The sequence below is a fragment of the Heloderma suspectum genome, chromosome W, assembly GCF_057233095.1.
Source record: "Heloderma suspectum isolate Gila_16-S chromosome W, 16-S_ref, whole genome shotgun sequence".
In the NCBI taxonomy this organism is placed as follows: Eukaryota; Metazoa; Chordata; class Lepidosauria; order Squamata; family Helodermatidae; genus Heloderma; species Heloderma suspectum.
Genome location: NC_139475.1, coordinates 28,434,430 through 28,461,433, shown reverse-complemented (window position 1 = coordinate 28,461,433; position 27,004 = coordinate 28,434,430). Strand labels below are relative to the sequence as shown.

Genomic DNA, 27,004 nt, shown 5'->3' with positions numbered 1-27,004 from the left:
ATTTCACATTTTAAGAACATAAGACGGGCCCTGCTGGATCAGACCCAGGGTCCATCTAGTTCAGCATTCTGTTAACACAGTGGCCAACCAGCTGCCCACAGGAAACCCACAAGCAGGATAGAAGTGCAACAGCACCCTCCTGCCCATGCTCCCCAGAAACTGGTGTTGAATTTCACCTTGTTAGTTTCAACCCTGTTACCCAGCCTGTCAAGAACCTTCCAAATCTAGATTGTCTTCTATGGTGTGAGCTATCCCTCCCACTTTTGTGTTATCTGCAACTTTGATGTAAGTTGCCTTATGCTGGGTCAGACCATCCAAAGGTTAAAGTGAAATCCAAAGGTTAATTATGTTCCGATACACCCTTTCATCCAGAAGGTGCAGATCAGGTCAGTTTGCAGAGATCAAATCCCTCAAGTGTCCTGAACTTTGTCCTTGTCAAGCCCAGCATTCTCTGCTCTTGACTGCCAGCAGCTCCCCAGAGTCTGTGGCAGATGTTCTCTCCCTCCCCATCACTTGATCCTTTTAACTGGAGATTGAACATAGGACCTTCTGCATGCAAAACATGTATTCCACCTCTGGGTCATGATTCTGCCCCACCTCCCACCACCCACCCACCCTAGGCCAGGGTCCAAAAGGAACTCCAGATAGTGCTCACAATACAGTGGAATTTGGTTGAGCCCAGAGTGAAAGTTATTGGTCGAAGCCCAACACATTCTTCTGGTTCAACATGAATGTTTGGAGCAAACGTGACTGATATGGGTACTGACACTAATCCCCTCCTTTCCCTCCACCAGCTGTACATATTAGCTGCAAGATTCATGCCCCTTCTCAACATATTCTAGGAGGGTGTGTGGGAAGATGACAATAATCCTACAGTGCTCTGGCTGCCCCCACCCCCACGATACTTTATTTTTTAATTCATTTCTATCCTGCTGAATAACCAAAACTCTGGGCAGTTCACAAAATAGTTTGCCACCCCATACGTGCCTTCAATTCCAAATGCTCCAGACACCATTCAGATGCATGTGTGTGGTGTTTCACCCACACCACATCTAAAGGACAAAGAAGCAATAGGAATTTCATACATGCTTCTTACCCAGAAAGAAATTGGAAGGAACCTCAAGAGCAGGTGAGGGGAGAAAAGCAATGTGGCACGACTTTCGATGACTGCAAACTGAGATCCCAACCACTTTCTCCTAAAGCTTGGTGTGAGGATAGTGGAGGCTGTTGCTTCAACAAAACCATTTTAAAGGAGACTAAAAAGTTTGGATAAGAGCAGTGAAGTGACAGGAGGAGCAAAGGAAGATGCACCAAGCATACAGAAAAGTAAGTAAATCCAGAGACAGGAAGAAGCCTCATGGTGCACAATATGCTATTTGGTCCAATGTGTTTCAAACAACAACCTTCCCAAGGGCCACTGTAACACATGCCATTCTTGATAGCCCATGCTGTCAGAATAGGCAGAAACCATTTTCTAAAAAGCAATTTTTTAAGAGAGCACAGTTCACAGCAAGGAAGATTGTTTTGGAAGGCACTGGACCAAAGCATATTCAGTATACCTTTTGTGCCCCAAGAATCTCTACTGTCACCACTGAGGCACAGGGAATGAAGAATGAAAGAATGGAGATGATGGAGAAAGCTCCCCACCTCACACCACCTTTCCCAGAATGAGTAAATGCCATTCAAGTCCTTAATTGTCAATGCTTCCCCTTTTTCTCCATACAAGTCAATGAAGCAGTAAGGGGCACATGCACAAACACTTCCTTGCACCAGGTTTAGATTCAATTCTCTGTGTTGCACTCCCTTGCAGCAACACTCTTGAAGCCTCGGCCAAAGAATGCTCTTCAGTGACATCTGGTGGCTAGTTAGAAACCACCAAAGGTGGAACCTGTGGCAGACAACCATGTTAGAAGCTGTAGTCTAGGCCTGTATAATGTATGATCCAGGCCTACAGCAGGAGATCACATTTAAGAAAGCAAACAAGAAAATAAAGCTAATAGCACAGGTCCAGTAAAATTTTGTTATAAAAGTGAGCACTCGCTCTCCTAAAAAAAAATACGCATAGCTGGCTGATGGGCTTGAACACACAGGAGTTTGTTACCTAAATCCCACTCTGTCAGCTGCCCAGCAATATATCAGATTCTCACAGCTTCAGCTGGCCACATGGGATCATCTTTACATTTTATCAGTTATAAGCCAAGAATCTAAAGGCACTTGCCCATTGTGTTGAAATGGAACCCTGGTATCTCAGGGTGCAATCCTATGGGGATAGACAGCCACCTCCAAACTCGGAGGTGACCACCTATCCAATGCAGGGCAGGAGAAGCACAGAGGGGATCATCCCCAACCAATGCAAAAACAAAACGCTGTTACAGCACCTCAATAGGTGGCTGTCTAGCTTCTGCTTAAACATCTTGAACAATGGAGAGTACACCCCCTTTCTTAAGCAGGCTGTTCCACTACCAAAGCTTGTAATGCCAGGAAGTTCTTCCTAATGTTTAGTCAAAATCCCCTTTCTTGTCATCTGAACCCATTTGGTTCCAATCTTACCCTCTAGAGCAAGAGAAAACAAATTTGCTCTATCATCTTTGTGGCAGCCCTTTAAATATTTGAAGATGGGACATTGTTATCACCTAACAGTCTCTTCTCTAGGCTAAACATACCCAACTCCTTCAATCTTTTCTCATAGGACTATATCTTCAGGTCCCTCACCATCTTTTACCGCCCTCCTCTGGACACAAATCAGATAGACTAGCCTCTGAAGGGAACAGGTTCCACATAGTGACACCCATCATGGTATAGAACAGACTGTCTTCCAACCTGATGTATTCCATAAAACAGAAATACAGGCTTTCTGATAGCTGCTCACTGATAGCACATATCAATTACATCTTGGTAACTAGCTGGGGGAGTTTTTCTGACCACAAGAGAATGGATTTTTTTTCTTAAGCTAACTTTTTGCCACAAAGTAACTCTCCTGGATATATAGGGGGGAGACAGGCTAGCAAATTGTGGTCTTTTTTCCAAGCTGATTTAATTGGTGAAATGTGAAAAACTACACAGATTACTTCAGCCTTAGTACTAAGATTGCAGCCAAGAAGAAAACAAGGGAGAAAAACAGCCGAACAGGTGTTGGGTTTTTTTTTTTTTTTAAAGGAACAAATTTTATTCCAATTTCAAACAATTTATTCCACGAGAAAGATATGAAAATTGATTTCCATCAGGTCCTTCTAAACATTGAGAGTCAGCACCCAGCAGACAAGAGAACTGAAGTGTTCCAAGAAACCCCATTCCTGTCTCACAGAATGGAGAGAGAGAGAGACAACATGGGCAAAAAAAATCGATACCAGGCCACATAATTCAAAATTCCCTCCCATGCCGTCCTGCCCCTACCCTCACACATTAACACCACACACAATTTCAAAATGACAACAAGGTTTTAAAAACAGCATTTTTATATAGTAGTTTTCATTCTCTCTTTTAAATAAGATAATGTTTTTGTTTTGTTTTTAAATTGGGATCTATTATAGTATACAAGTATAACCAAATAATTTTACACCACACTGGTACTTGTAAGAGTCTCTGGCACTAAAGAAAGAACAGGGCATTGGCACAAACCATATAACGCTTAAAAACACACACACGCACAGTTACAGACTTTAACCTCTGATGGTCTCAACCTTCATTTTCAGTAAAGTGGAATACAATTAATGGCCAGTGCGCACGCCAAAAAAAAAGAGCAGCATACTTTTAACGTAATGAAGTATTATTATGTTAACACACACACAATTGAAGGCAATGGCAGATTGAGTAATTCAACTCCAGGGAAAACATGGCTGAAGGGAGGGGCAGCTGCTCACTGTATGGCCAATCATTTCCAAGCTCTACAAGGAAAAGTAATGATGCATTTTACAATCCTCTTCCTGCGTACAATAAGATGAACATGAAAGGTTTGAGAGCAGGTTACTGTGTGTCTTCAGTAGAACTCTTTTCGTATAAAGTGCACTGTGAACAGAACTTGGTCAGATTGTGCCTTCATCTCAACTTTTGGGTTCCTCCACTCTTGCATGAGCTCAAGAATTCCACGCCCTCATTTCTGGCACATCTGGAACCTTGACCAGCTCCCATCAGCACAATCCGGGGGGGTGGGTGGCCTAGGTGGGTTTGGCACATTCACTGAGAGGAAGCAATCACTGGACGGGGCGGGGGGGGGGGAGTACCCACCACAGAAGCTGGTCTATGTAAGGCAGCTTCACAAGGGTATTGGAGGTCATTTGCAAAAACTAGCATCTTTCCCATTTTGAGTACCCCCTCCCCCGGCAACAGCCTGCTCAGCAAATAAGGTGGGTTGACATTCAATACGCCAAGCCTGTTTCAGGCAGGGAGGCCCATCCCAAAGAAGTCAATCCAAGAGAGGTGCCCAAGAAGTTGGCTTTCCAGCTCCTGGATCTCACAGCTACAGGTCCAATGCCTGCAGTGGATGCTGCACATCAAAGTGTGCAAGAACAGGCTTGCATAATAAAAAGGTGCTCTGGGCAAGTGGCATTGAGAGAAAGTCATGGCACAGTTGCAAGAACAGAACTTTTCTTGTAGAATAGAGCAAGCATCTTTTGGCAAGGACACAAATTTGATGCAGAACTGTCCTGACCTAAGCAGGAAACCCCTCCCGTCATCCCAAAAACATTTAGACAAAAAAAAAATCAGGAATGTTGGTTATTCTAGAAAGCACCACCTGCCCCACCCTCACTCCCATCAACCCAACAGGACCTTGTGTGCAGGATTTCTACTACTTGCTGGTCTCCCAATTTTAAGAACTTATCATGTGTGTGTTTCTGGATGTGCAACAGTACCCGGAAATACCTTCAAAAAATGGCTCGCTTCTGCTTTCTTCTGTAGTGTTCCATGACATGGATCAGTCTCAGAAAATCTGGAGGCCAGCAACCTTCTCCCATCCAATCTCACCCCACCTGGAATGCTGCAGGTGTTCATGTGCAATTCAGATTTTAGTGCTGAGAACAAAACACAGCCAGGAAAAGAAAAATCCCATTATGTCTTGTGCAAGGAAGTTCAATTAGAGTTGCCCTACACAACAAAGAAGCATATTTGACAACTCTTTGCCATCACACCTTGTGGCTGTTGGCCTTTCTCTCCTTTTTAAAAAGTCTCAGGCTGTCCTCGTAGCATTTGGGAAATTAGCTGTTAGCAGTTCTGAAGTCACATTAGTGTTGTCTGTACTTCACGAGTCCAGAGGGCACTTTAAAACCCCCCACCTATCCTCCTGGATCACTTGCTTAGTGCTGCGGTAATTCTCCTTCCAGACAGACCCACAAGAGTTTTGGTTTTTTGGCACCATCTCCCACTGGGGCTCAAAGCAGGTTTTGCAGGAACACATTTGGCACTGAGAATCCAGTACTGGAACCTTCCATCTTGCCCGCTTTAAAAGTTAGCCACCATCTCTGCTGTTTCCTCCCATTCCAAAGCTGATTCACTGGTTCTGGCTTCAGCTCATTGTAGGCCTCTTTCATAAACGCACTGTGGCCCCCATAGTAAGTATTCATGCAAACACTTCCAGTAGAACAAAGCCTTTCTAAGTTGAAAGAATAGGAGAGGCCAAACAGCAGCTGCCATTCACAAGCCTTGGCAATGTTGTTCAAGGTGGTCCCTTGTGCAGAGGTTACAACTCCTTCCTAGAAGCTTTTCACAAGGTGCCATAAGCTGCCTCTGCATGCCCTGGAATGCACAGGTCCTTTCCCACTTTGCTCCTTCCTCTAGGATTCCCATGTTTGGGTGGGGGTACTTATAAAGTCAAGTGGTTGTTGGCAACACACCCACACACACACCCAAAAAAGATCTAGGAGAATGACCTGGAATCTCAGACCTTTCTTCTGGTCCAAAATCTGCTGCAGAATTTGGGCTCCACCACCTAAGAGACATCACCCCCTTATGATTCCTTTACATCTCATGCTGGGCAAGAAGATTCTCTCTAAAGCGAGCTAGCTTTTTTCCTTAAAAACTAAAAAAATCACCATAATCAGGCACTCCCTCCTCCCCCCGGCTCGTTAGCTATTGCTTGGTTGGTAGTCTATGAACAAAGTACAGCATATGTTGCAAACTATGTATAGAACAATAGTTTAAAAAAATCACAGTCTCAATAGAACTGTCATAATTGAAAAAGAAAAAACAGACTAAAATGGTACAAAGGAATGAAGGAACAAATGGAGGTCTTGTTTGGCATTATTGTTAGAGAGCACTTGTTCCTCCCAAGATGTCTTCGAGTACACCCCTTTGGCACATGACCTTCTCGGTAGGATGCACAGGGGCACAGAGGAGAAAGCTAACAGTGTGAGCAAGTTACACCAGAGGCATCATATGGCACAAGGTGAAGGTACTAATAGCATACCATACTCCCAGTCAAGCAAGCTCACTATTTTGGCTGGAAAGTCTGGGATTCATCTATCACTGGAACAGAAAGGAAAAGTTAACTGGCTAATGCAACACAAAGTCCAAGAGGAAGATGCCTTGACTGTTGGCAAGAAAGCAGGAAATCAACAAGGTGCCAGAGAGAGAAAGAGTGAAACGCGTCCCCCATTGTTGTTTTAAACTGTGAAATAAAAGCAAATTTGTTTTTTAAAAAATCAGCTATTCTGTGGGGCAGACATGAGACTCCAAGATAACAGTGAGCAAAAAAAACCCTTGCCAATCCACAGATCAGAAAAATTGCAATCATTACATCTTTAAAAATTAAGATTGTTTTTCCTGTACATTTTTTGTTAGTTTGAATTCATGGGGCTCTCTCTTCTTACTTTCTTCACGACAAAAGGTCTCCCAAGGAGATTTGGGGAAGGGTGGAAGAAGGGTGGGAAAAAGCGGACAGGCAAATCAAGGTCAGACTAGGTTATATTCCTTCAAGTTGAGCTGCAGGATGGTGTCCTTGACGGCAGCAAAGACAAACCGGATGTTCTCCGTATCTGTGGCACATGTGAAGTGAGAGTAGATAATTTTGTCGCTGTCAGGGTTTAGATCCACAAACATCTTGAGGATGAACTCCCGGGCTGCTTGCGCATCTCTCTGGGGGCCTGCAAACAGATTTTGGGGGAAGAGGTGGAACCACGGTTACAATGAGGAAATTTCCACCAACTGTAGGGCAGCTAGCTATTGATGGGAAAGCAAAACAGCAAGACTTGGCTTAATCGGACTGCTTGAACCAGGTACCATGCAGCCACTGCCCTGAGTGAGGGGCATCCTACCAGCAGCCAGGTCCTAGCAGCTAGGAGGATGGCAGGCAGGCAGGCAGGCAAGTCCCTATCTGTTTATTAAGGACATAAGAAGAGCCATGCTGGATAAGACCAAGGTTCCATCTCATCCAGCATTCTGTCTACACACTGGTCAACCAAGCTTCCTGGTTGAAACCCACAAATAGAACATGAGTTCAACAGCACCCTCCCCACCCATGTTCCCCAGCAACTGGTGCTCGTAGGCATACTGTCTTTGATACTGGAGGTAGCATACAGCCATCAGGACTGATAGGCATTGATAGCCTGAGCCTCCACAAATTGGTCTAATCCCCTTTTCAAGCCATCTAGAGTGGCAACCATCACTCCATCTTCTGGTTGTGAATTCCAGAGTTTAACTCTGTGCTGTGTGAAGTAGTATTTCCTTTGATCTGTCCTGAAGCTCCCACCAATCAGCTTCATGGGATGACCATCAACATTTGTGGTGAAGCCACCAAGAATTGGCTCAGCTGGTTAACTACCACAGAGAGCCTCTGACAAACTGGCTGGTCTACTCCAATTGTAAGGGTCAGTTACTGCCATCTGCAGCCTGCCTACTTCGAGATCGAGTGGCTTTGTGCCTGCCCAGCCCACCAGAGGAAAAGTCTCAGAAATATACAGGCTGTGCCAGTTATGTCTCCTAGTGCCTTTTCCCCCACCTCAGGAAAGGCTGAACACTTGTAGGAAGCTGCTTTATATGGAGTCAGACTGTTGGGCTCACCTACCTCATAGAATCACAGAAGAGTACGGTTGGAAGGGGCCTACAAGGCCATCGAGTCCAACCCCCTGCTCAGTGCAGGAATCCAAGTCAGAGCATCCCTGACAGATGGCTGTACAGCCTCCCCTTGGATGCCTCCAGTGTGGGAGAGCCCCCCACCTCCCCAGGTAATGGGCTCCATTGTCGCATTGCTCTAACAGTCAGGAAATTTTTCCTGATGGTCAGCCGGAATCTGGCTTCCTGACACTTGAGCCCATGATTCCGTGTCCTGCACTCTGGGATGATCGAGAAGAGATCCTGGCCTTCCTCTCTGAGATCACCTTTCAAGTACTTGAAGGGTGCGATCCTATCTACCTCCAGTCTCCTCAAGGCTAAACATGCCCAGTTCTTTCAGTCTCTCCTCAGAGGGCTTTGTTTCCAGTCCCCTGATCATCTTTGTTGCCCTCCTCTGAACCCTCTCCAGTTTGTCTGCATCCTTCTTAAAGTGTGGTGCCCAGAACTGGACACAGTACTCCAGATGAGGCCTAACCAGTGCTGAGTAGAGGGGAACTAGTACTTCCCGGGATTTGGAAGCTATCCTTCTATTAATGCAGCCCAAAATAGCATTGGCCTTTTTTGCAGCCACATCCCATTGTTGGCTCATATTCAGCTTGTGATCGACAACAATTCCAAGATCCTTCTCGCTTGTAGTGTTGTTGAGCCACGTATCCCCCATCTTGTAACTGTGCATTTGGTTTCTTTTTCCTAGGTGCAGAACTTGGCATTGATCCCTATTCAATGTCATTCTGTGGTTTTCTGCCCAGCGCTCCAGTCTATCAAGATCACTTTGAATTTTGTTTCTGTCTTCCAAAGTATTAGCTATCCCGCCCAATTTTGTGTCCTCTACAAATTTGATCAGTATTCCCTGCACCTCCTCCTCCAAGTCATTAATAAAAATGTTGAAGAGCACTGGGCCGTCTGGCAGGACTTGTTCTTGACAAAGCCATGTTAGCTTCAAGTAATCACTGCATTGTTTTCAAGGTGCTTACAGATGGATTGCATTATCATCTGCTCCAGAATTTTCCCAGGGATTGATGTCACACTGACTGGTCTGTAGTTCCCAGGCTCCTCCTTTAAGCCCTTTTTGAAGATAGGGACCACATTAGCCCTCCTCCAGTCATCTGGCACTTCCCCCGTCCACCATGATTTCTCAAAGAGAATAGACAGCGGTTCTGAGAGTTCTTCTGCCAGTTCCTTTATTACTCTAGGGTGCAGTTCATCTGGCCCTGGAGATTTGAACCTAGTAATAAGGTGTTCCTTGACCATATGCCTATCGATCTCAAGCTGCAATCCTGCCCCTTCGGCCTGTACTTCGCCTTTGCCAGGGGGGTCATAGACCCTCTTTCGGGAGAAGACTGAGCCAAAGTAGGAATTGAGCCCTTCTGCCTTTCCTTGTCATCTGTTATCATTTTGCTATCCTTGTTTAATAGTTGAACCACCATTTCTTTCCTGTGTCTTTTACTTTGCACGTAGCTGAAGAAAGCCTTTTTGTTGCTTTCAGCCTCCCTCGCTTACCTCAGCTCGTTCTCAGCTTTTGCCTTCCTGACGCCATCCCTGCAATTCTGTGCTACCTGCCTGGACTCTTCCTTTGTTGCTTGGCCTTTTTTCCACTTCCTATATGTGTCCTTTTTTGTTTTCAGGTCATCTCTAAGCTTTTTGTGAAGCCACATTGGCTTCTTCTGTTGTCTTCCACCTTTTCTTCTGGTTGGAATTGTTTGTAATTGTGCCTTGAGAATTTCATTTTTTAAAAGCTCCCACCCATCTTGGACTCCTTTTCTCGTTAGCGTCACTTGCCATGGGACCTTCCTGATCATTGTTCTGAGTTTATTAAAATCAGCTTTCCTAGAATCCAGGATGCGCGTTTGACTACACTCGGCTTTTGCTTCCCTTAGAACCAAGAACTGAAGTACAACATGGTCGCTTTCCCCCAGAGTTCCTGTAACTGCTACTTTATCCACTAAGTCATCTCTGTTGGTTAGGATCAAGTCAAGGACAGCCAATCCTCTAGTTCCTTCCTCTACTTTCTGTAGGAGGAAGTTATCCGCCACACAAGTCAGGAATTTCCTGAAGGGGCCATGTTTTGTAGAAACATGTTTTGCACCTCATTGCTCTCTACGCTGACTGGCAGTGGCTCTCCATGATTTCAGGCAGGGGTCTTTCCCAGCCCTAAATTGGTATCTTGGGGATTAAACATGGGACCTTCTGCATGCAACGCATGTGCTCTATCAATGAGCTACAGTCCTTCCCCATAGCTCAAGACTCAAGTCTTGGGCTTTTAGTACTGGCGACAGCAAGGACAGCATGGGGAAATAAGCTTATCCCTGATTGGTTTGAGACACTCAGGGATTGATAAGAGTGTTCTAATTTTTAAAAAGCAGTTTCTTACCATCAAATTCTGGAAAATAATCCACAAGGTGGGAATACATTATCTTGTCTTCCAACAGATCTTTCTTGTTGAGAAACAAAATGACAGAGGAGTTCTGGAACCAGGGATAGGTGATTATAGTCCGGAAAAGGGCTTTGCTCTCCTCCATTCGGTTCTGTCGGAATAAAAAGGGTTTCTAGGTATCACTGTTGCAATCAATAAGGAGTAAATACATGAAAGGGGTGTGTGTGTGGGGTAGATATTTATACTCCAGTGAGTTCCATCAGTACCACCACAACAGGGCAAGGAGGAGACAAGGGCTTAATATGGTTTTTGGCACGTTCTGTATATTTAAGAGATAGCCAAGAGGGAAGAGGAGTGCACAGCTGTTTGCCTTCTCCATCACTGCCACATTTTCAACCATAGCCCAAAATCTCTCTAGTAACTCTTTCTCAATCCAGAGAAGCAAGGAGTTATGAAGCCTCCTCCCATCCACCCAGCCTAATGCATACTGTACATGAAGTATTCCATTTATTTTTCCCATTTAGACCCTGCTTTCCAACCAAAACTCCTAAGGCAGTATGTGAGCAAGGTGCTAAAAAGAGACTTTAAGAAAAGGGATTTGATTACTTAGATCAGCAGGAAAAGCCCTTATAAAGACACCCTTGCTTACACAGGCCCGCTTGTCAAGCACTTTCTCCTGTGTTGCTCCCAAATTCTGAAATGCACTCCCTCTGCAGTTACAACTGGTCCCTTCTCTCTCTGCATTCAGAGAGGGGGAAAACACACATCTTTATAATTTGGTTTTTTGAACTGCTATGGTTTTTGAGGTATTTCTGATGTTTTACGACATCTTTGTTTATGGTTTTTTCCCCCGAACGTTTGTAAAACGCCTTGGTTGGTTCCAGAAAGTCAGTATAGAAGTGTATAAAATAAATCCCACCCAGTCACCCCCCGCAAATCAGGGCAACAATTTAGGGGGTATGTTAAATTTGGAACAGCTCGTATTCCGTTTCCCTCAACCTTGGCGACGTCTAGCTCCTGAGTACTGCTGCCTCCAGGTGCGAAACATTTAATCCTGCCTCCAACAGCATGGAGACAAGTCTACGGACTATTGTAGAGGGGATCTGCTCACAGCAGAAGAGCAGGCAACTGTGTAATATTTCATGACACACTGCAATGAAGACTTATTTAACAGATTGGGGTTTATGGCCTAGCTGTCACTGCACCATAGCGTGTCAAACATTGTAGCATGTTTTAAACTACAGTGTCTAATTTTCCATTCTGTTCCAACGAGGGGGCAGGGAGACACCTTTATCCTGTCAGCAGACAGGTTTTCTTCATTCCCTAGGACTTACCTTTAGAGGGAAGTCCAAGATAATTTAAAAAGCAACTGGGATGCATTAGGCTCTGCAAGATTATCTGCCCTAAGCAGTATTATTTCTCATACAGCTTTCGTATGTGCATTATTCTCTCTATTCCCTGTTTATCAAGGGTTTTGGTTTTTCACCTGATTTTATCCCACTCTTTTCAATAAACGTATCTCCAAAAAGAAAGGAAAAAAAAAAAGATTAAGATGCACGAACAACTGACATCAGGGAGAAAAAGCAGCAGCAGCACTCAAATTGTGCCTGACTGCCAAAACTGTGTTTTGTGCGTGTACACAGGGGTGATTCCATACCCTTTCATGTGCAGGGAGTACAGATTGCAAGGCTCAGAAAAGACAACTGACAGTTTGCTGAGACTTTCTTCAAGTTGAGGAAACAGAACTTCTGTATCCTCTAAGTCTCTTGTAGCTTCAAAATTTACACGTATGCATGGAGCCTTTCTTGTCCTTCCTGTAGGGCACAGATGGTCAACTTGGAGACCCAGTGGCCACCTGTGGCCCCTGTCCCATGTTTTATAGCTCATTCCCCTCCCTGCACAGACAGGAAGTGAGCTGCTGCTCCTCCTAGCACAAAATGAGAGGTTGCCACAGACATCTGGCACCACAGAGCTCTGAGGAGCCCTTTAATTTCAAATTGAGAGAGGCGGCTGCCAGTTCAGAAGTAGCGCAGTGCCTCATGTGCTGTTTTTGACCTGGAAGCACCATTTGCCAAACAAGGATGCTCTCTCTGGAATATCACCTTTTCATGATGTGAGGGATAGCTGCCATGTTCTTCAGCTAGGGGGACTCTCTCTCTCTCTCTCTCACACACACACACACACACACGTACATACGTACGTGCGTGGCTGCTCAGGGCTAGCACAACAACAAGACTCTCTTGCCCCATGCAGATCAGTTCAGGAAAATCTAGTTGTCCAGGCTGAAGTTGGCTACTGCTGCTTTAGGTGGTCAGGAACAGGCAGACTTCGGGCCAATTCTAGCCAAGGGCTGCTTTTCCAGACTCCACAGGCTAAGCCACACAGAGGAGAAAAGACAAATACTGCAAGGGCAATGAACAGGGGGAGTATTTGCTAGTCATGCTACTTTTTAATAAGGCCCTGAAGGGTTTCCAGACCCGGACTCCTTCATAAAAAAACTACCTCCCAGCACTTTTTAGAAGTAGTTCCAATATTTGCAATCCAAGCTTTCTAACTGGGACTACAAACAGCCACATGCCATTCTCCACTACTAGCGATCTTGCTTACCTCATTATCAGACTCCACCAGAACTTGGTCATATTCACTAAGGGCTACTAAGAACATGATGGAGGTTACATTTTCAAAGCAGTGTATCCATTTCCTCCGTTCTGACCTCTGACCCCCAACGTCCACCATTCTGAAGGGACAAAAAGGCAGGTCTTGACCATTCAACATTCATTCAACATTTCCAATCCACAAGACAAAAAAAGCTGATATCGAATACATCTGCAAGAGCAGAACTACATAGGGAACTGCAAGACCAGTATGAGATATGGTGCCTGCAAAGTATTTTTCCTTGAAGATACAGAAAGCATCCCCTTCACGCCCCTCCTCAAAACTCACCTTCCTTCTGAAGCCTTTGGACCTTCCCCCTAGTCCTGATAGTCACCCTAGTACTGTGCCCAGATGAAATTACATGTAACTGAAATAATCGCCCCTTCTTCCCCTCCATTTCCCCCTTCCTTTGTTGTCCCCGTTTCTATTTTAGACTGTAAGCCCCACAGGGTAGGGACCAGTCACACTTGTTCTTTGTAAAATGCCATGTACAGAGACAAAATCATCATCATCCTGGTTGTTGCTCCTGCTTGAAACCTTGGAGAGCCACTGCTAGTCCATGTAGACCATTCTTCCCCAACCTGGTGCCCTCCTAGAGATGTAAAATTTCCAGAAATTTTGAGGCCATGAAAAACATTTCTTTCCCAGGAGGTTTCAGAAAAACTGGCAATTTTGGGGAAATTGAAAAATAAGCAATACTTTTTTTTAAGTGTTCTTTACAGATCTAAAGTCACTTTGTTGCTTTAAGACAGCCTTCCCCAACCTGGTGCCCTCCAGATATTTTGGGCTTCAGCTCCCATCAGACTGAGGCAGCATGGCCAATGGTCAGGAATGCTAGGCACTAGTCCAAAACATCCGGAGGGCACCAGGTTGGGGAGGGCTGCTTTAGGAACATAAAGCAGCCTTTCTGTTACTAAAGTTATATTATGCACAACTTGGTTTGCTCATAAAATATATTTTAAAACTTTTAAAAGTAAACTCAGTAAATTTGCAATTATTGTCTGAATAGACCAGTCCTACATTAAATGACTGCTACAGCATCAAAAACACAGGACTAAAGTAAATATACTTTAGATCAATAATTTTAATAAGGAATGAAAGAACTAACTATGCTGGGAATCTTACAGAGAGGATTAAAAATATTTTTCCCAGTGGCTTCATTATTTCCAGACATGTTACATCACTAGTCTTTCTCTAAAAGTGTTCTTATTACATAGTTTTTAGAAATCATTTTGGGGGGAGTAAAGGCTGGGTAAGAACATATAAATACCTTGTCTTAAATTCTAAAAGAAAATATTTCATAATTCAAAGCTGTTCAATTTTTTGGAAAAAAAACTCAGAACAGTCCTCGGAAAATAACTGTTTTTTTCCTGAATTTTTCCGGGCCTTCACATCTCTATGCCCTCCAGATGTGGCCATGCTGACTGGGAATTCTGGGAGTTGCAGTCCAACACATCTGGAGGGCACCAGGTTGGGGAAGGCTGATGTAGACAATACTGAGCTAGATGAATCAATGGCCTGACTGCATCCAAGCCAATTTCCCATGTATATTTAATTTGCTATTCATAATGAGATGCATTATGAAGAACTGCTAGCACAGATCATGGGAGTGGCAGCACAAGAAGTAGGTCCTTCCACCTAAGGGGCTTCAGAGAATACCAGTGCAGCAGGGGAAGGATACATCCTGGGATTGCAACAATTCCCATGTGACCAAGGCCATGCTGGATGGAGCAGGTCTACAGGGCTAGCTGCACTGGGTTTCACATGCTTTCTGGATACAACCAGATAATACATTTAAACCACGCAGCCGACAGTACACCGGGGGGTGGGGAGGAGGGAGGATTCACCTTGCACTGGTCTCCTGATTGGCAGGGACAATTGCAAGACCAGTGTGTGATGTGCACTCTACAGAGCAGTTCTCTCCTGAATCTAAACAAAGTATCTGTGTTTCCTAGAGGCTCTTCCTCAGTGGAATAAAGGAAGCAGCCTTATGCCAGGTCAGACTATTTGTCCACCTAGCCTTGCATTTGGCAGTGGCTTCCAGGCTGTCAGGCCAAGAAGAGTCTCCCCATCATCTGCTACCCAAGATCTTCTCAATAGAGAAGGGCCAGGAATTGAACCTGGGACATTCTCTATTCAAGCTCTGCCCCCAAGCTATGGCCCCTCCGTTTGAGTGTTTGAATGGTTGCTGACAGGCCTTGCAAGGTCACAAGAGACCAGCCTACACAAAGGGCAAAAGAAGTTTCTCCTGGACTGTGCCACAGGTGAGGGGTTCAATGTTTCAATGATCTACCCCTGAAAGCCATACAGAGAAACTAACCACTGCCCAGAAAGGGATTCAGTCTGACTTTTGCCCTTCACCTCTCACTTCTGCCAACAGTATAACACTGCATTTTTCCTCCTTCACTTAGGAAACACTCAACCAAGTGTGGGGAAATATGCTGGGAAGTGGCACTCATTTGACCCACCTGCCAGAAGACCACTGAATGCCTTGAGATGGCTTTGAGCCTCAGGGAAAGTGGACTATAAATACCAACCTTCCACATAAACAGAGCTGTGGAAGTTACCTGAAGATAATGTTCTCTAGGTCAAAGGGGTATTCTATGATCCCAGTTGTTGGAACTCTGACCCGCAGAACGTCTTGCTGGGTTGGAAGGTACCCTGAGGCGGCGATACGATCCACGTCAGTAAGGTAGCTGCAAAAAGCATTTTCGGGGGGGGGGGGGGGGGAGATTAAGGTGGCTTGAGTTTGCTTGCCACATGAAGTGCTCCTGCCCAAACAGTTGTAGGATTATGAATATGGGACCCTAGTTATTTTATAATGTATCCCACTTTTGCTAAACATATTGCCCATGCAATGAGGAGCCCAAAGGAACAACAAAAATGCAAAAAGCCTAGGAAACCAAAGCAGAGCTCTGACGCCATAACTGAATTAAGGCAAGGGTCACTTCTTTTATGAGCAGACATAGACAAAAGCAGCCTTGTTAATAAGTCCCAGAAGTTATTAAGCTGCAAAAAAAGTTACTAACCTGCTGGGGCTGGCAGAGGAGAACTGCATTTCTATGTTGGGCGTGGATAAGAGGGCTGCAGTCCTCTAGCAGCCCACTTGTTGTCTATGCCAGGCACTGCATCTCTTCTCTGCTAGCCCACTCACTTGCCTGCATGCAATTTTGGGTTGGCTATGACTAGCAGACTTGTGCTTAAATACAAGCCTATGTAAAAGGCTCATCTCCTCCCCACTGTAAACCGCAGCAGGCTGGCAGAGATCTTTTCCTAGGCATCTCACATCATTTGCTGAAACCTTGGCTGGGTCTGAGCAGCCAAAGTGCATAACACTGTAGCTCACCTCAATCCCTTTATCTTTTAGCTTTTCTTGTTGGGCAGGGAAGAGATAGGAAGCTGGAGGACTCGACGCAGCCCCTTGGGCTGTCAGTTGCTGATCTCTTCTGAGACAGCTCCCACAGAAACAAGCATTAGAGGTCAGGGAGATTGGTGCTCCATGTTTTTCCTAGTAGTGTTGTGATATACCACCATCACCACCCCGCCACACAACTGCAGTCTTTGATTGAATCCCCCTCACCGCCTTTCTCAGTCTAACAGAGGGGTAGGCAAAGTCGTGCCCATGGGCACCAGTGTGGCCCCGGGTGGGGATTTTGGAGGGATCCTGAAAATGAGAGACTGGTTTTTCAAGTGCTTGCAGTGAGAAGGGAGAGCCATATGTGTATGCATGCATGATGGATAGATGGGGAGGTGAGCCAAAGAGAGAGAAAAAGAAATGGGGGAATGAGGTGACTGGCTGGCAGGTAAAGGGTGAGGAGAGAGAAAAATAGCTTGCCTTCTGTGAAATAGATTTCTGTTGGCGCTGAAAACTGGGGGTTCAAAGGACTTGTTTAGTGTGTTGGGGCTCAGCCCCCACCACTGCCATGCACTCAGCCTTTTGGGCAGGTTACTTTGTCCTTTGTGACTAGCTACACTTCCCATGGCAGCCATTTTGTGGTGGTGCCCAGGACAGCTTCTCAAATTGCTAAATGTGCCCCCAGACCCCAAAAGATTGGCTACTCTCGAACCAACACACAGGCAGGGAACCTGTGGCCCTCCAAAGGTTGGACCCCCAACTCCCATCTTCCTCAGCCAACATGGCCAATGGTCAGGGATGGTAGGAGTTGTCCAGGAACATCTGGAGGGCCACAGGTTCCCCACTTCTCTCTACAACTCACAGATACAGCAGCTACTACCACAATATTTACTAATAATAAGTCCGATGCTGTAAAGAACAATATTGTTTAGGAACCTGGAATGTAAGATCAATGAATCAAGGTAAGCTGGAGGTGGTCAAACATGAGATGGCAAGATTGAATCTCGACATCTTGGGAATCAGCGAACTAAAATGGACAGGCATGGGTGAATTTAATTCAGGTGACCATCATATCTACTACTGTGGGCAAGAATCCCGTAGAAGAAATGGAGTAGCACTCATAGTCAACAAAAGGGTGGGAAAAGCAGTACTGGGGTACAATCTCAAAAACAATAGAATGATCTCAGTACGAATCCAAGGCAAACCATTCAACATCACAGTAATTCAAGTCTATGCCCCAACCACTGAGGCCAAAGAAGCTGAGGTTGATCGGTTCTATGAAGACCTACAACACCTTGTAGAACTAACACCAGAAAAAGATGTCCTCTTCATCATAGGGGATTGGAATGCTAAAGTAGGAAGTCAAGAAATCACCGGGATAACAGGCAAGCATGGCCTTGGTGTACAAAATGAAGCAGGACAAAGGCTAATCGAGTTTTGCCAAAAGAACACACTGATCATAGCAAACACTCTTTTCCAACAGCACAAGAGGCGACTCTACACATGCACATGACCAGATGGTCAATATTGAAATCAGACTGATTATGTCCTTCGCAGCCAAAGATGGAGAAGCTCTATACAGTCAGTAAAAACAAGACCTGGAGCTGACTGTGGCTCAGATCATTATTATTATTATTATTATTATTATTATTAAATTTATTAATCGCCCATCTGGCTGGTCACCCAGCCACTCTGGGCGATGTACAGCATACAATAAAATAGTTTAAAACAATACAATTCTACAATAAAAACATTTTCTAAAATACCCTAACCCACCCCAAATCATGAGATCATGAGCTTCATGCTGCAAAATTTTGGCTGAAATTGAAGAACGTAGGGAAAACCACTAAACCATTCAGGTATGACCTCAATCATATCCCTTATGAATATACAGTGGAGGTGAGGAATACATTTAAGGGATTAGACCTGATAGAGTGCCTGAGGAACTATGGACGGAGGTCCGTAACATTGTTCAGGAGGCAGCAACTCAAGCCATCCCAAAGAAAAAGAAATGCAAGAAAGCCAAGTGGCTGTCTGATGCAGCTTTACAAGTAGCTGAGGAAAGAAGGGAAGCGAAAAGCAAGGGAGAAAGGGGAAGATCTATGCAACTGAATGCAGAGTTCCAGAGAATAGCAAGGAGAGACAAGAAGGCCTTCTTAAATGAACAATGCAAAGAAATCAAGGAAAACAAGAGAATGGGAAAGACTAGAGATCTCTTCAAGAAAATCGGAGATCTCAAGGGAACGTTTTGTGCAAAGACGGGCATAATAAAGGACAAAGAAGGCAGGGACCTAAGAGAAGCAGATGAGATTAAGAAGAGGTGGCAAGAATACACAGAAGAACTATCCAGGAAAGATCTGAATGTCCCTGATAGCCATGAGAGTGCGGTCACTGAACTTGAGCCGGACATCCTCGAGAGTGAAGTCAAGTGGGCCTTAGGAAGCATTAGTAACAACAAAGCTGGTGGAGATGACAGTATTTCAGCTGAGCTATTTAAAATCCTAAAAGATGATGCTGTTAAAATGCTGCATTCAATATGCCAACAAATTTGGAACACTCAACAATGGCCGTAAGACTGGAAAAGGTCAGTTTACATTCCAATCCCAAAGAAGGGCAACGCCAAAGAGTGTTCAAACTACCGCACAATTGCGCTCATTTCACATGCCAGCAAGGTGATGCTCAAGATCCTACAAGCTAGGCTTCAGCAGTATGCGAACCGAGAACTACCGGAAGTACAAGCTGGGTTTCAAAGAGGCAGAGGAACTAGAGATCAAATCGCCAACATTCGCTGGATCATGGAGAAAGCAAGAGAATTCCAGAAAAACATCTATTTCTGCTTCATTGACTACGCTAAAGCCTTTGATTGTGTGGATCACAACAAACTCTGGCAAATTCTTAAAGCGATGGGAGTACCAGACCACCTTACCTGTCTCCTGAGAAACCTGTACAAGGGTCAAGAAGCAACAGTAAGAACCAGACATGGAACAACCGAGTGGTTCAAAATTGGGAAAGGAGTACGACAAGGCTGCATATTGTCGCCCTGCTTATTTAACTTACATGCAGAGTACATCATGAGAAACGCCAGGTTGGATGAATCAGGTCGGAATTAAGATTGCCGGGAGAATTATCAACAACTTCAGATACGCAGACGGTACCACCCTAATGGCAGAAAGCGAAGAGGATCTCAAGAGCCTCTTGTTGAGGGTGAAAGAGGAGAGTGCAGAAGCTGGTTTGAAACTCAACATTAAAAAAACTAAGATCATGGCATCTGGCCCCCTCACTTCCTGGCATATGGAAGGGTAAGAAATGGAAGCAGTGACAGATTTTATTTTCTTGGGCTCCAAGATCACCGCAGACGGTGACTGTAGCCATGAAATTAAAAGACACTTGCTCCTTGGGAGGAAAGCTATGGCAAACCTAGACAGCATAGTAAGAAGCAGACACATCACCTTGCCGACAAAGGTCCGTATAATCAAAGCTATGGTTTTCCCAGTAGTAATGTATGGCTGTGAGAGCTGGACTCTAAGGAAGGCTGAGCGCCGAAGAATTGATGCTTTCGAACTGTGCTGCTGGAGAAGACTCTTACGAGTCCCCTGGACTGCAAGGAGGTCAAATCAGTCCATACTAAAGGAAATCAACCCTGAGTGCTCATTGGAAGGACAGATACTGAAGCTGAAGCTCAAATATTTTGGCCACCGAATGCGAAGAGAAAACTCTCTGGAAAAGACCCTGATGCTGGGAAAGACTAAAGGCAAAAGGAGAGGGGACAGCAGAGGATGAGATGGCTAGATAGCATCACCGATGCAATGAGTATGGACTTGAGCATGCTCCGGGACAGAGCGCAGGACAGGAAGGCCTGGCGTGCTATGGTCCATGGGGTCACGAAGAGTCGGACACGACTGACTGAACAACAACAATCTTCCTTTGATGTACTGCCAAGGAAGAAAGTCAGATAAGAGGTTTGTTACTTCCACATCATTTCCAGTATTTAAAATTTCACCTTGTAACATGGTCATTCTGAAAGTTCATGGAGGGCAAGATTTAAAAGTATTTATTAACTTATAGCACAGCTTTAAGCTCAAAGAGCCTGCAAGGTAAAAAGCCTGCAAGCTAAAAGTGTAAAATCAATTAAGAGCACATAAAATACTTTTTTAAAGTTCCCAAATTCCTCAAAATAGAACAGCAAGTGAAATACTGACCACCACTCCCTCCTTCAGTGCCAAAATGCCTCGAGAAAATTCAATGGCAATAGTTAAAACATTATGTTCCAAGCCACACTCTTTCCTTAGAAGTCTTCCTTCCACCCACCCCTCCCCGCAAGGTTTTCAGGAGTGGGAGCCCAGCAATTATAATGCCACAAGAGTGCCAGCATCCAAGAGCTGGACAGAGAAGCCGCATTTGCTTACTATTTAGCAGAGTCAGAGAGCTGGTATTCTCGCCGCCGGTCATAACACTCCTGAATTCCCGGGTCATTCCACAATGTTTTAATTGCACTTACATAGGGCAGCTCGAAGGACGAGACCTTTTCTACATCTACTTCCCAGATCAGCAATGCATTGGCCTACAATTTGAGATGAGGGAGAAAGAAATAGGCTTGAAAGACTTATCCTAAGATCCTTCTACCCACTCACCCGCCAAGTGTGGCCTTTCCCCATCCTCTGGCCCTTTCCTTTGCTGCTCCTAGTGACACCAAGAGATCCAGGCCTTGTTCCCACTGATTTCTTAGGATACCATCTACATTTAAGCAAGTAAAAGTACATATAAATATAAGAAGTGATTTTTAACAGTAGCAGCAAGCAAGCACTAGCCAAATCCAAGCCATAGCCAATCACCAGTTGATTCACCACAAGCCTCTGCCCCTAAAAAGGAGTATTTTCTACCAGGCCTCCACAATTGTTCTACCACCCAATAATATACCATGTTGGTGCCCCAGCAGGCTTGGGGTAAAGGGAATGCTCTCATTTTGGTACATAAGTTTTCTGGCTCCTATAAATGTAGAGCTGGCTCCTGGACACATTTACCTTGGGGAAGCTATGAGTTGTGTTGCAGAATTTGAGCTGTACATACAACGGCAAACAGTCAGTGATGAGGCAACAGGACAGAGAAGTGGGGTGTTCATTGTCCTCACCTTGTTCTGTTCATATTTGTAAAGGATCTTTAAGGTCTCCATGGCCCTGATCATTGACTGCATGGCAGTGAAGATGTTCTGGTACACCAGCTTGGTGAAACCCTTTTTGTCCTCCTCAGAGTAGCCCGAGCCATGGATTATCCGCATCTGTTTGATGAACGTGCTCTTCCCACTCTCTCCCGTGCCTGAAAAGAAAACATGGAGCAGGACAAGGGGACGTGAGAGAACAAGATGGTGGTGTGTTTGGTTTTTTTAATTGATGCTGCATAATTTGGTGTTTTTTTCTGCTACCAGCAAGAAATCTTATGCTGCAATTTGTTTTTGCAATACAATGTTATTGTATTTTAATATCTGGTGTTTTGTGAGCCACCCAGAAAACACTGTTATTGTAAATAAAACAGGCAAAACAGTAATCACAATGGTGGTTGAGCTGACTCTTCTTTTCAAACCAGTAAGCAGTTTGCTTCCACAATAAACTTCTAGCAATGAAAGTACGGGGTGCGGGGGAGAGAGAGACTGCTGCTGCTCTTTGTGTTGCCCCAAGCTGTAAAGACAAGAAGCTGCTACCCTGTATTTCCTTCCCTCAGGATGGGAGCATGGAGGAAGGAGCCATTTATTCCTAAATAAGCCTGTTACCGTAGGGGCCTTAATGGGAGGGGGGGTTGGTCTGTGATGGAGGAAAGGCATTCTGCACATGCTCGGTAACACAATGACAATATGCTCTGGAATCAAACACTGCTACTGAACATGGTTCTGGGGCCTAGCATTATTGACCCGTAAGCTTGTTTGACTCTTGGGTCAATATGCAGTTTGGCCCAAAGCCGTAACTTGCTGTTAGAAGGAACAGCCATCTTAAATAAAATAAAAATGTTCATTTCCTATTACACTTACACACCAGAACCAGGTGCTTTGTTAACACATACAAGAAGAGCTGGTGTAATGTACTGGCTAGGAATATTAACTGGGAAGTCCCCTATTCTAATCCCATCTCAAAAGTATTATTTATTTAGAAAGGCATGGCAGTGGGCAGGGGAGAATAGAAGAGAAATTTCCTAGTATCAAGTTCAGGTTGGTCAAGGTGTTTGGATGACAGAGGCCTGGAACCTTTCAAGCCATGTCTTGGGGTGGACTATTTGGAGCAGTACTCGGGTGCCTTTTGAAAGGATTCCTGCTCAGATGCTGGAATTGCAGCTGTGATTTCAAGAAGAAAAAAAAGAATCCGGCTTTATGGTTGCACAGAAAACTGGCATCCTGGGAGGCAATTACTGGGAAAAAAGCTTACACTCATCCACCTTCATGTGCTTGGGAGACTAGCCACCTAGGAACACAGGAGACTTCTTTCCTGTTAGCCCATCAGGAGACTCTGAAGTGGCTTTTCCAAACCTCTCACCTACCACTCTCTCTCCCTGGAGCACCTTCAGTCCAAATGACTGTTACCTTCTTGCTATTTGCAAACTATCCAGTATTACCAGCAACTGCCTTTCACCCCATGCATGAAGCTTTGGCTTCTTCCCTTCCCTCCCAGATTCAATCTGTCACCAAATTACATAATTTCTCCCTAGATAACACTGAAAACCAACCACTTCTGCCTTGACCATTTGACCAGAAAACTGGTTCATGTTCTGACTGTCTCCCCTCCTTGACCTATGACTCCTGTGAAGTGCTCCTGCCACAATCATCTAATCCTTTACCCAAAATTTTACCGCAAAGTTAGTCATTTCTCCTCAGACAGAGTTGCTTTGGATGAGACACTAAACCGGTGTTTCCCAACCAAGTGCCCTCCAGATGTTTCAGACTACAACTTCCAACATTCCTGACTATTGGACATTATGGATATTGAAGTTCAAAATATCTGGAGGGCACGAGGTCAGCAAAGTCTGTCCTAAACCATAGTTTGGCATTATGATAACAAGCCTCAGGCTCATATGCTCCATCACCCCTCCACCTGGCACACCTAGGAGAAGTTCGGAAGCTTTCACTTCTGCTGTCATTCTCATGGCCATGCTGGATGAGGAAAGGAGAGGAGCATGCCAGCCTTAGGCTCATTCACTTAACACAAAAACATGGCTTAGCACCGCGTCTGCACCCAACCAGTGGGCCTGTCTGCAAGACACAGCGTACTCATCAGGGGTTGTTTAACCCACAATGAGATGTGGCTCATTTCGGGTGACATCATCATCATCATCATTATTTATTGCATTTATATCCTGCCTTTCTTTATACCCTATCCCAACATTCTGAATACGCAACCTCAAGCAGAGGTTGCTGTGTCATGCAAACCCGACCACCAAGGGTTAAACAACCCTACAACAAACCAAGGCTTATGCAAGGGATGCAGCTGTTTAACCCTCAAATAACCTTCAGTGGCATAGTTTGCACGACACAGCAACCTCTGCCCGGGGCTGCATATTCAAAATGTCCCCTGGCACATACCACAGCTCATCAGGGGTTAAACAACTCCCAATGAGCCCCCATGTCATACAAACCAGGTACTTGTGTTGCCTCTCTTCAGGCTTCCCATCTCATTTGGGGGATTTATATCTTGCCCTTCATCAAGTTTCCAGGGTGGCTTAACAAAGCATCTCCTTCCACACCCAGCAGACGCTCCCTGTCTTTACTTTTGAAGCTCTGTGTGTCTTGTCCAATCCTAGCTTTTTTACCTCTCTTTATATTTCTGCTCAAGACCTTCACTCTTCCAACGTTACCACCAGAGATTCCCCACCTATCCTCCCTCACTGCCTTTTGTGCATGGAACGCCCCCCCACTCCGCCCTGGACAGCCACAGAGTGTCACACACATTCTCTTTCAATGCCTTTGGCTTAAACCCTTCGTCCTCATCCCTCATTGATACCAAGGCTAAACACGTGTAACTGCATCTGGCCAGATTCACCCCCAATTAACCTTGTCCCCCCATCATTTCCCCTGATAAACTTTAGATTGTGATTGTCCCCCCATCATTTCCCCTGATAAACTTTAGAAAATTTAGATTCCAAGATCCTTGGAAATAGGAACAAACTTATTAGTTTTTAAACTTGTGTTACTCTGTAAAGGTATCTTGTATATTGATGGCACTAAGCAGAGATCCAGGGGCATCCTTGCCACAGATCGTGCTGGGCACCAGAGCTGCTGAGAGAGTCTTCCAGAGTTCAACGTGACATCACAGACAAGACTCTTCCTATAAGACAAGGACGATTTGGCAACATACATGAATTTGGGCTGGCTACCAAGGACAGCCACAATTTGTGGATCCTCAGTAACAAACCTTTCCCCCCTCTAGCACTCACATACACACACAAGTTATCAGTGCTTCATAGGACTGAAACTTTTTGATAGCAGCTGCATCCTTAACAAATACTTCTACTTATTAAAATATTTCTACTCCACCTCTCAGATCAAGAAGTCCTGAGGAGGCTCACAACATGTTTAAAAACAACCATAATAAGGTCACATAAGAGTTTAACAGAGATGCTGTAGGAACTTTGTTATTCTAGTAGAAACATCTTTTGAGTTAATCAGTGAATCCCAAAACATGAACCAATCAAACCTAACAACCCATTTATATTTATAGTGGGACTGGAAAGTATTCCAAACCCCATTCACCAGTATAAAAATCTTAGGAAACAATATCCTTTGCCCATCCCCTGAAATCACCTGGAGAGCAGCCCTTGGATAGACAGAATAATTTGAAGTAATGACTAGGTGCCAGTACCACATTTCTTAGCTTCCAGGCCTGATCTATCCCATGGGTTTAAGGTAACTTTCTCCAAGGCAGTAGCAAATCAGCAAGCCACCTGGAACTGGTCTTTCTCCCATTACCTATTTCAATTACTACATTAGGACAGAGCAAACCCCAGTCTAGTTTGTCACCAGTCTTCTGAGCCTTTTTCAGGCACAGAAGGGAATCACAGTGTTCAACACTGGCCCCTCTGACTGGCAGGCAGTGTGAGGCTCCTGGATTGCATTCAATTAGTGTCGTGCCTGGAGATGTACGCAAGAGTGCACAGTGGAATCCCCTGCCCTGGAAGATGCAGGAACAACAGCAAACACGGCAGCAGGAACATCTACTCCTGGGTGGAGGTACTGCCACCTAACTTCCTCCAATGTGCCAAAGTGCTATAGGGGCAAACAACATCAGCTACTGCTAACCTGGAACGTGTTTTTAGCAGGCCTGAAATGTGTTTACAGGTGGAGGAAGTTGGGCCCACTATAGATGCAGTGATTGGCAGAGGGTGTTATGGTGGTGAGAGGCAACAACATCAGGAGAGGGGAAGACGATTGAGACACCTGTGTGCTCTATCCCCTTCCAGCCCACCTTCCAACCTCAGTACCTCTGGTGGCTTGCCTGCAGCCCCCTCTGGCCTGAAAGTGCTGCTGATGAACGGCAGGTCGGCTACTCAAACAGGTAATATCATTTCTGAGCTTATAGCTGAAGAACATGCCGACCTAGCTTGTGTTACCAAAACCTGGTTGTATGAATGGGGAAGAGTCAGTCTCTCCCAAATGTGTTTGCCAGGATTTCTTGTGCAGCACCAAGCTCAACTAGAGGGGTGGGGGGCAGGGGGTAGCCTTGGTCTGTAGGGACTCTATCCCACTGGTCAGATTCCCTATCCAACAGTCAGCCAGTTTTGAGTGTCTGTACCTGGTGTTGGGCACCCAAGACAGGATAGGGATTCTGTTGGTGTGCTGCCCACCAGTCTTCCTGCCTGAGCTGACTGAGGTGGTCTCGAGCGTGATGTTGAGGATCCCAAAACTTATAGACTTAGGGGACTTTATTTTATTTATTACATTTATATCCCCCCTTTCTTCCATCATGGAACTCAAGGTGGCTACATGTGGCTCCCAGGTGGTCTCCCCTCCAAGCACTGACCAGACCCAAACCTGCTTAGCTTCAGCAAGGTGGCTGCCTCATGTGCCTTCAGACTACGCCCTGGTACTTTGATATTCATGCCGAGGCTACTTTGTCAGAAGCAGCTCAGGATTTCATGGCCGCCAAGTCAACCATGGGCCTGTCTCAAGTAATACCTTGCCCAACACATGTGGCAAGACACACTTCGGACCAGGTTTTCTGTGCTGGGTTGGGAGAAAATGATCCACGGGTGCGGGAGCCAGTAGTGACTCCTTTGGCATGGACAGATCATTATCTGATCAGTTTTGACCTTCAGGCCACCTGTAACCTCCGCAGGGGTGGGGGACCAAATTTGATAGTCCGCCCCTGGAGACTGATGAATCCGGATGGTTTTTTTGAGGTCTCTTGGGGATTTTCCTGTAGACTTAGCCGGCGGTCCTGCCGAGGTCCTGGTTACCGCTTGGAATGAGGAGATGACCCAGGCTATTGATATGATCGCTCCCAAACGTCCTCGACCTAGTCATAGAACCATGTCAACCCCTTGGTATTCTGAGGAGTTGAGGGCAATGAAATGACTGTGTTGACGATTAGAGCAGAATTGGC

The 27,004-nt window shown here is 45.2% G+C and overlaps 1 protein-coding gene across 3 annotated transcripts in view; it reads right to left on the bottom strand.

The window, feature by feature from the left end:
• Window positions 1–2,474: 2,474 nt before the first annotated feature.
• Window positions 2,475–27,004, bottom strand: part of LOC146333954 (guanine nucleotide-binding protein subunit alpha-11) — a 41,623-nt gene continuing 17,093 nt past the window's right edge. Inside the window, exons 1-8 of one of the 3 annotated variants that reach the window (XR_014786438.1) lie at window positions 24,597–24,916; window positions 21,556–21,740; window positions 20,834–20,988; window positions 15,640–15,768; window positions 13,025–13,154; window positions 10,415–10,568; window positions 5,127–7,076; window positions 2,475–5,009 (exon numbers count right to left, since the gene is read on the bottom strand). Coding sequence is in view for 2 of the 3 variants with exons in the window: in XM_084825310.1 (XP_084681436.1) it covers window positions 6,886–7,076; window positions 10,415–10,568; window positions 13,025–13,154; window positions 15,640–15,768; window positions 20,834–20,988; window positions 21,556–21,740; window positions 24,597–24,762 (1,110 nt within the window). In the remaining variant the exon portion in view is untranslated. Of the gene's footprint in view, window positions 7,077–10,414; window positions 10,569–13,024; window positions 13,155–15,639; window positions 15,769–20,833; window positions 20,989–21,555; window positions 21,741–24,596; window positions 24,917–27,004 lie in introns of those variants that run through there. The other 2 variants (XM_084825310.1, XM_084825311.1) reach the window with 2 other exon arrangements.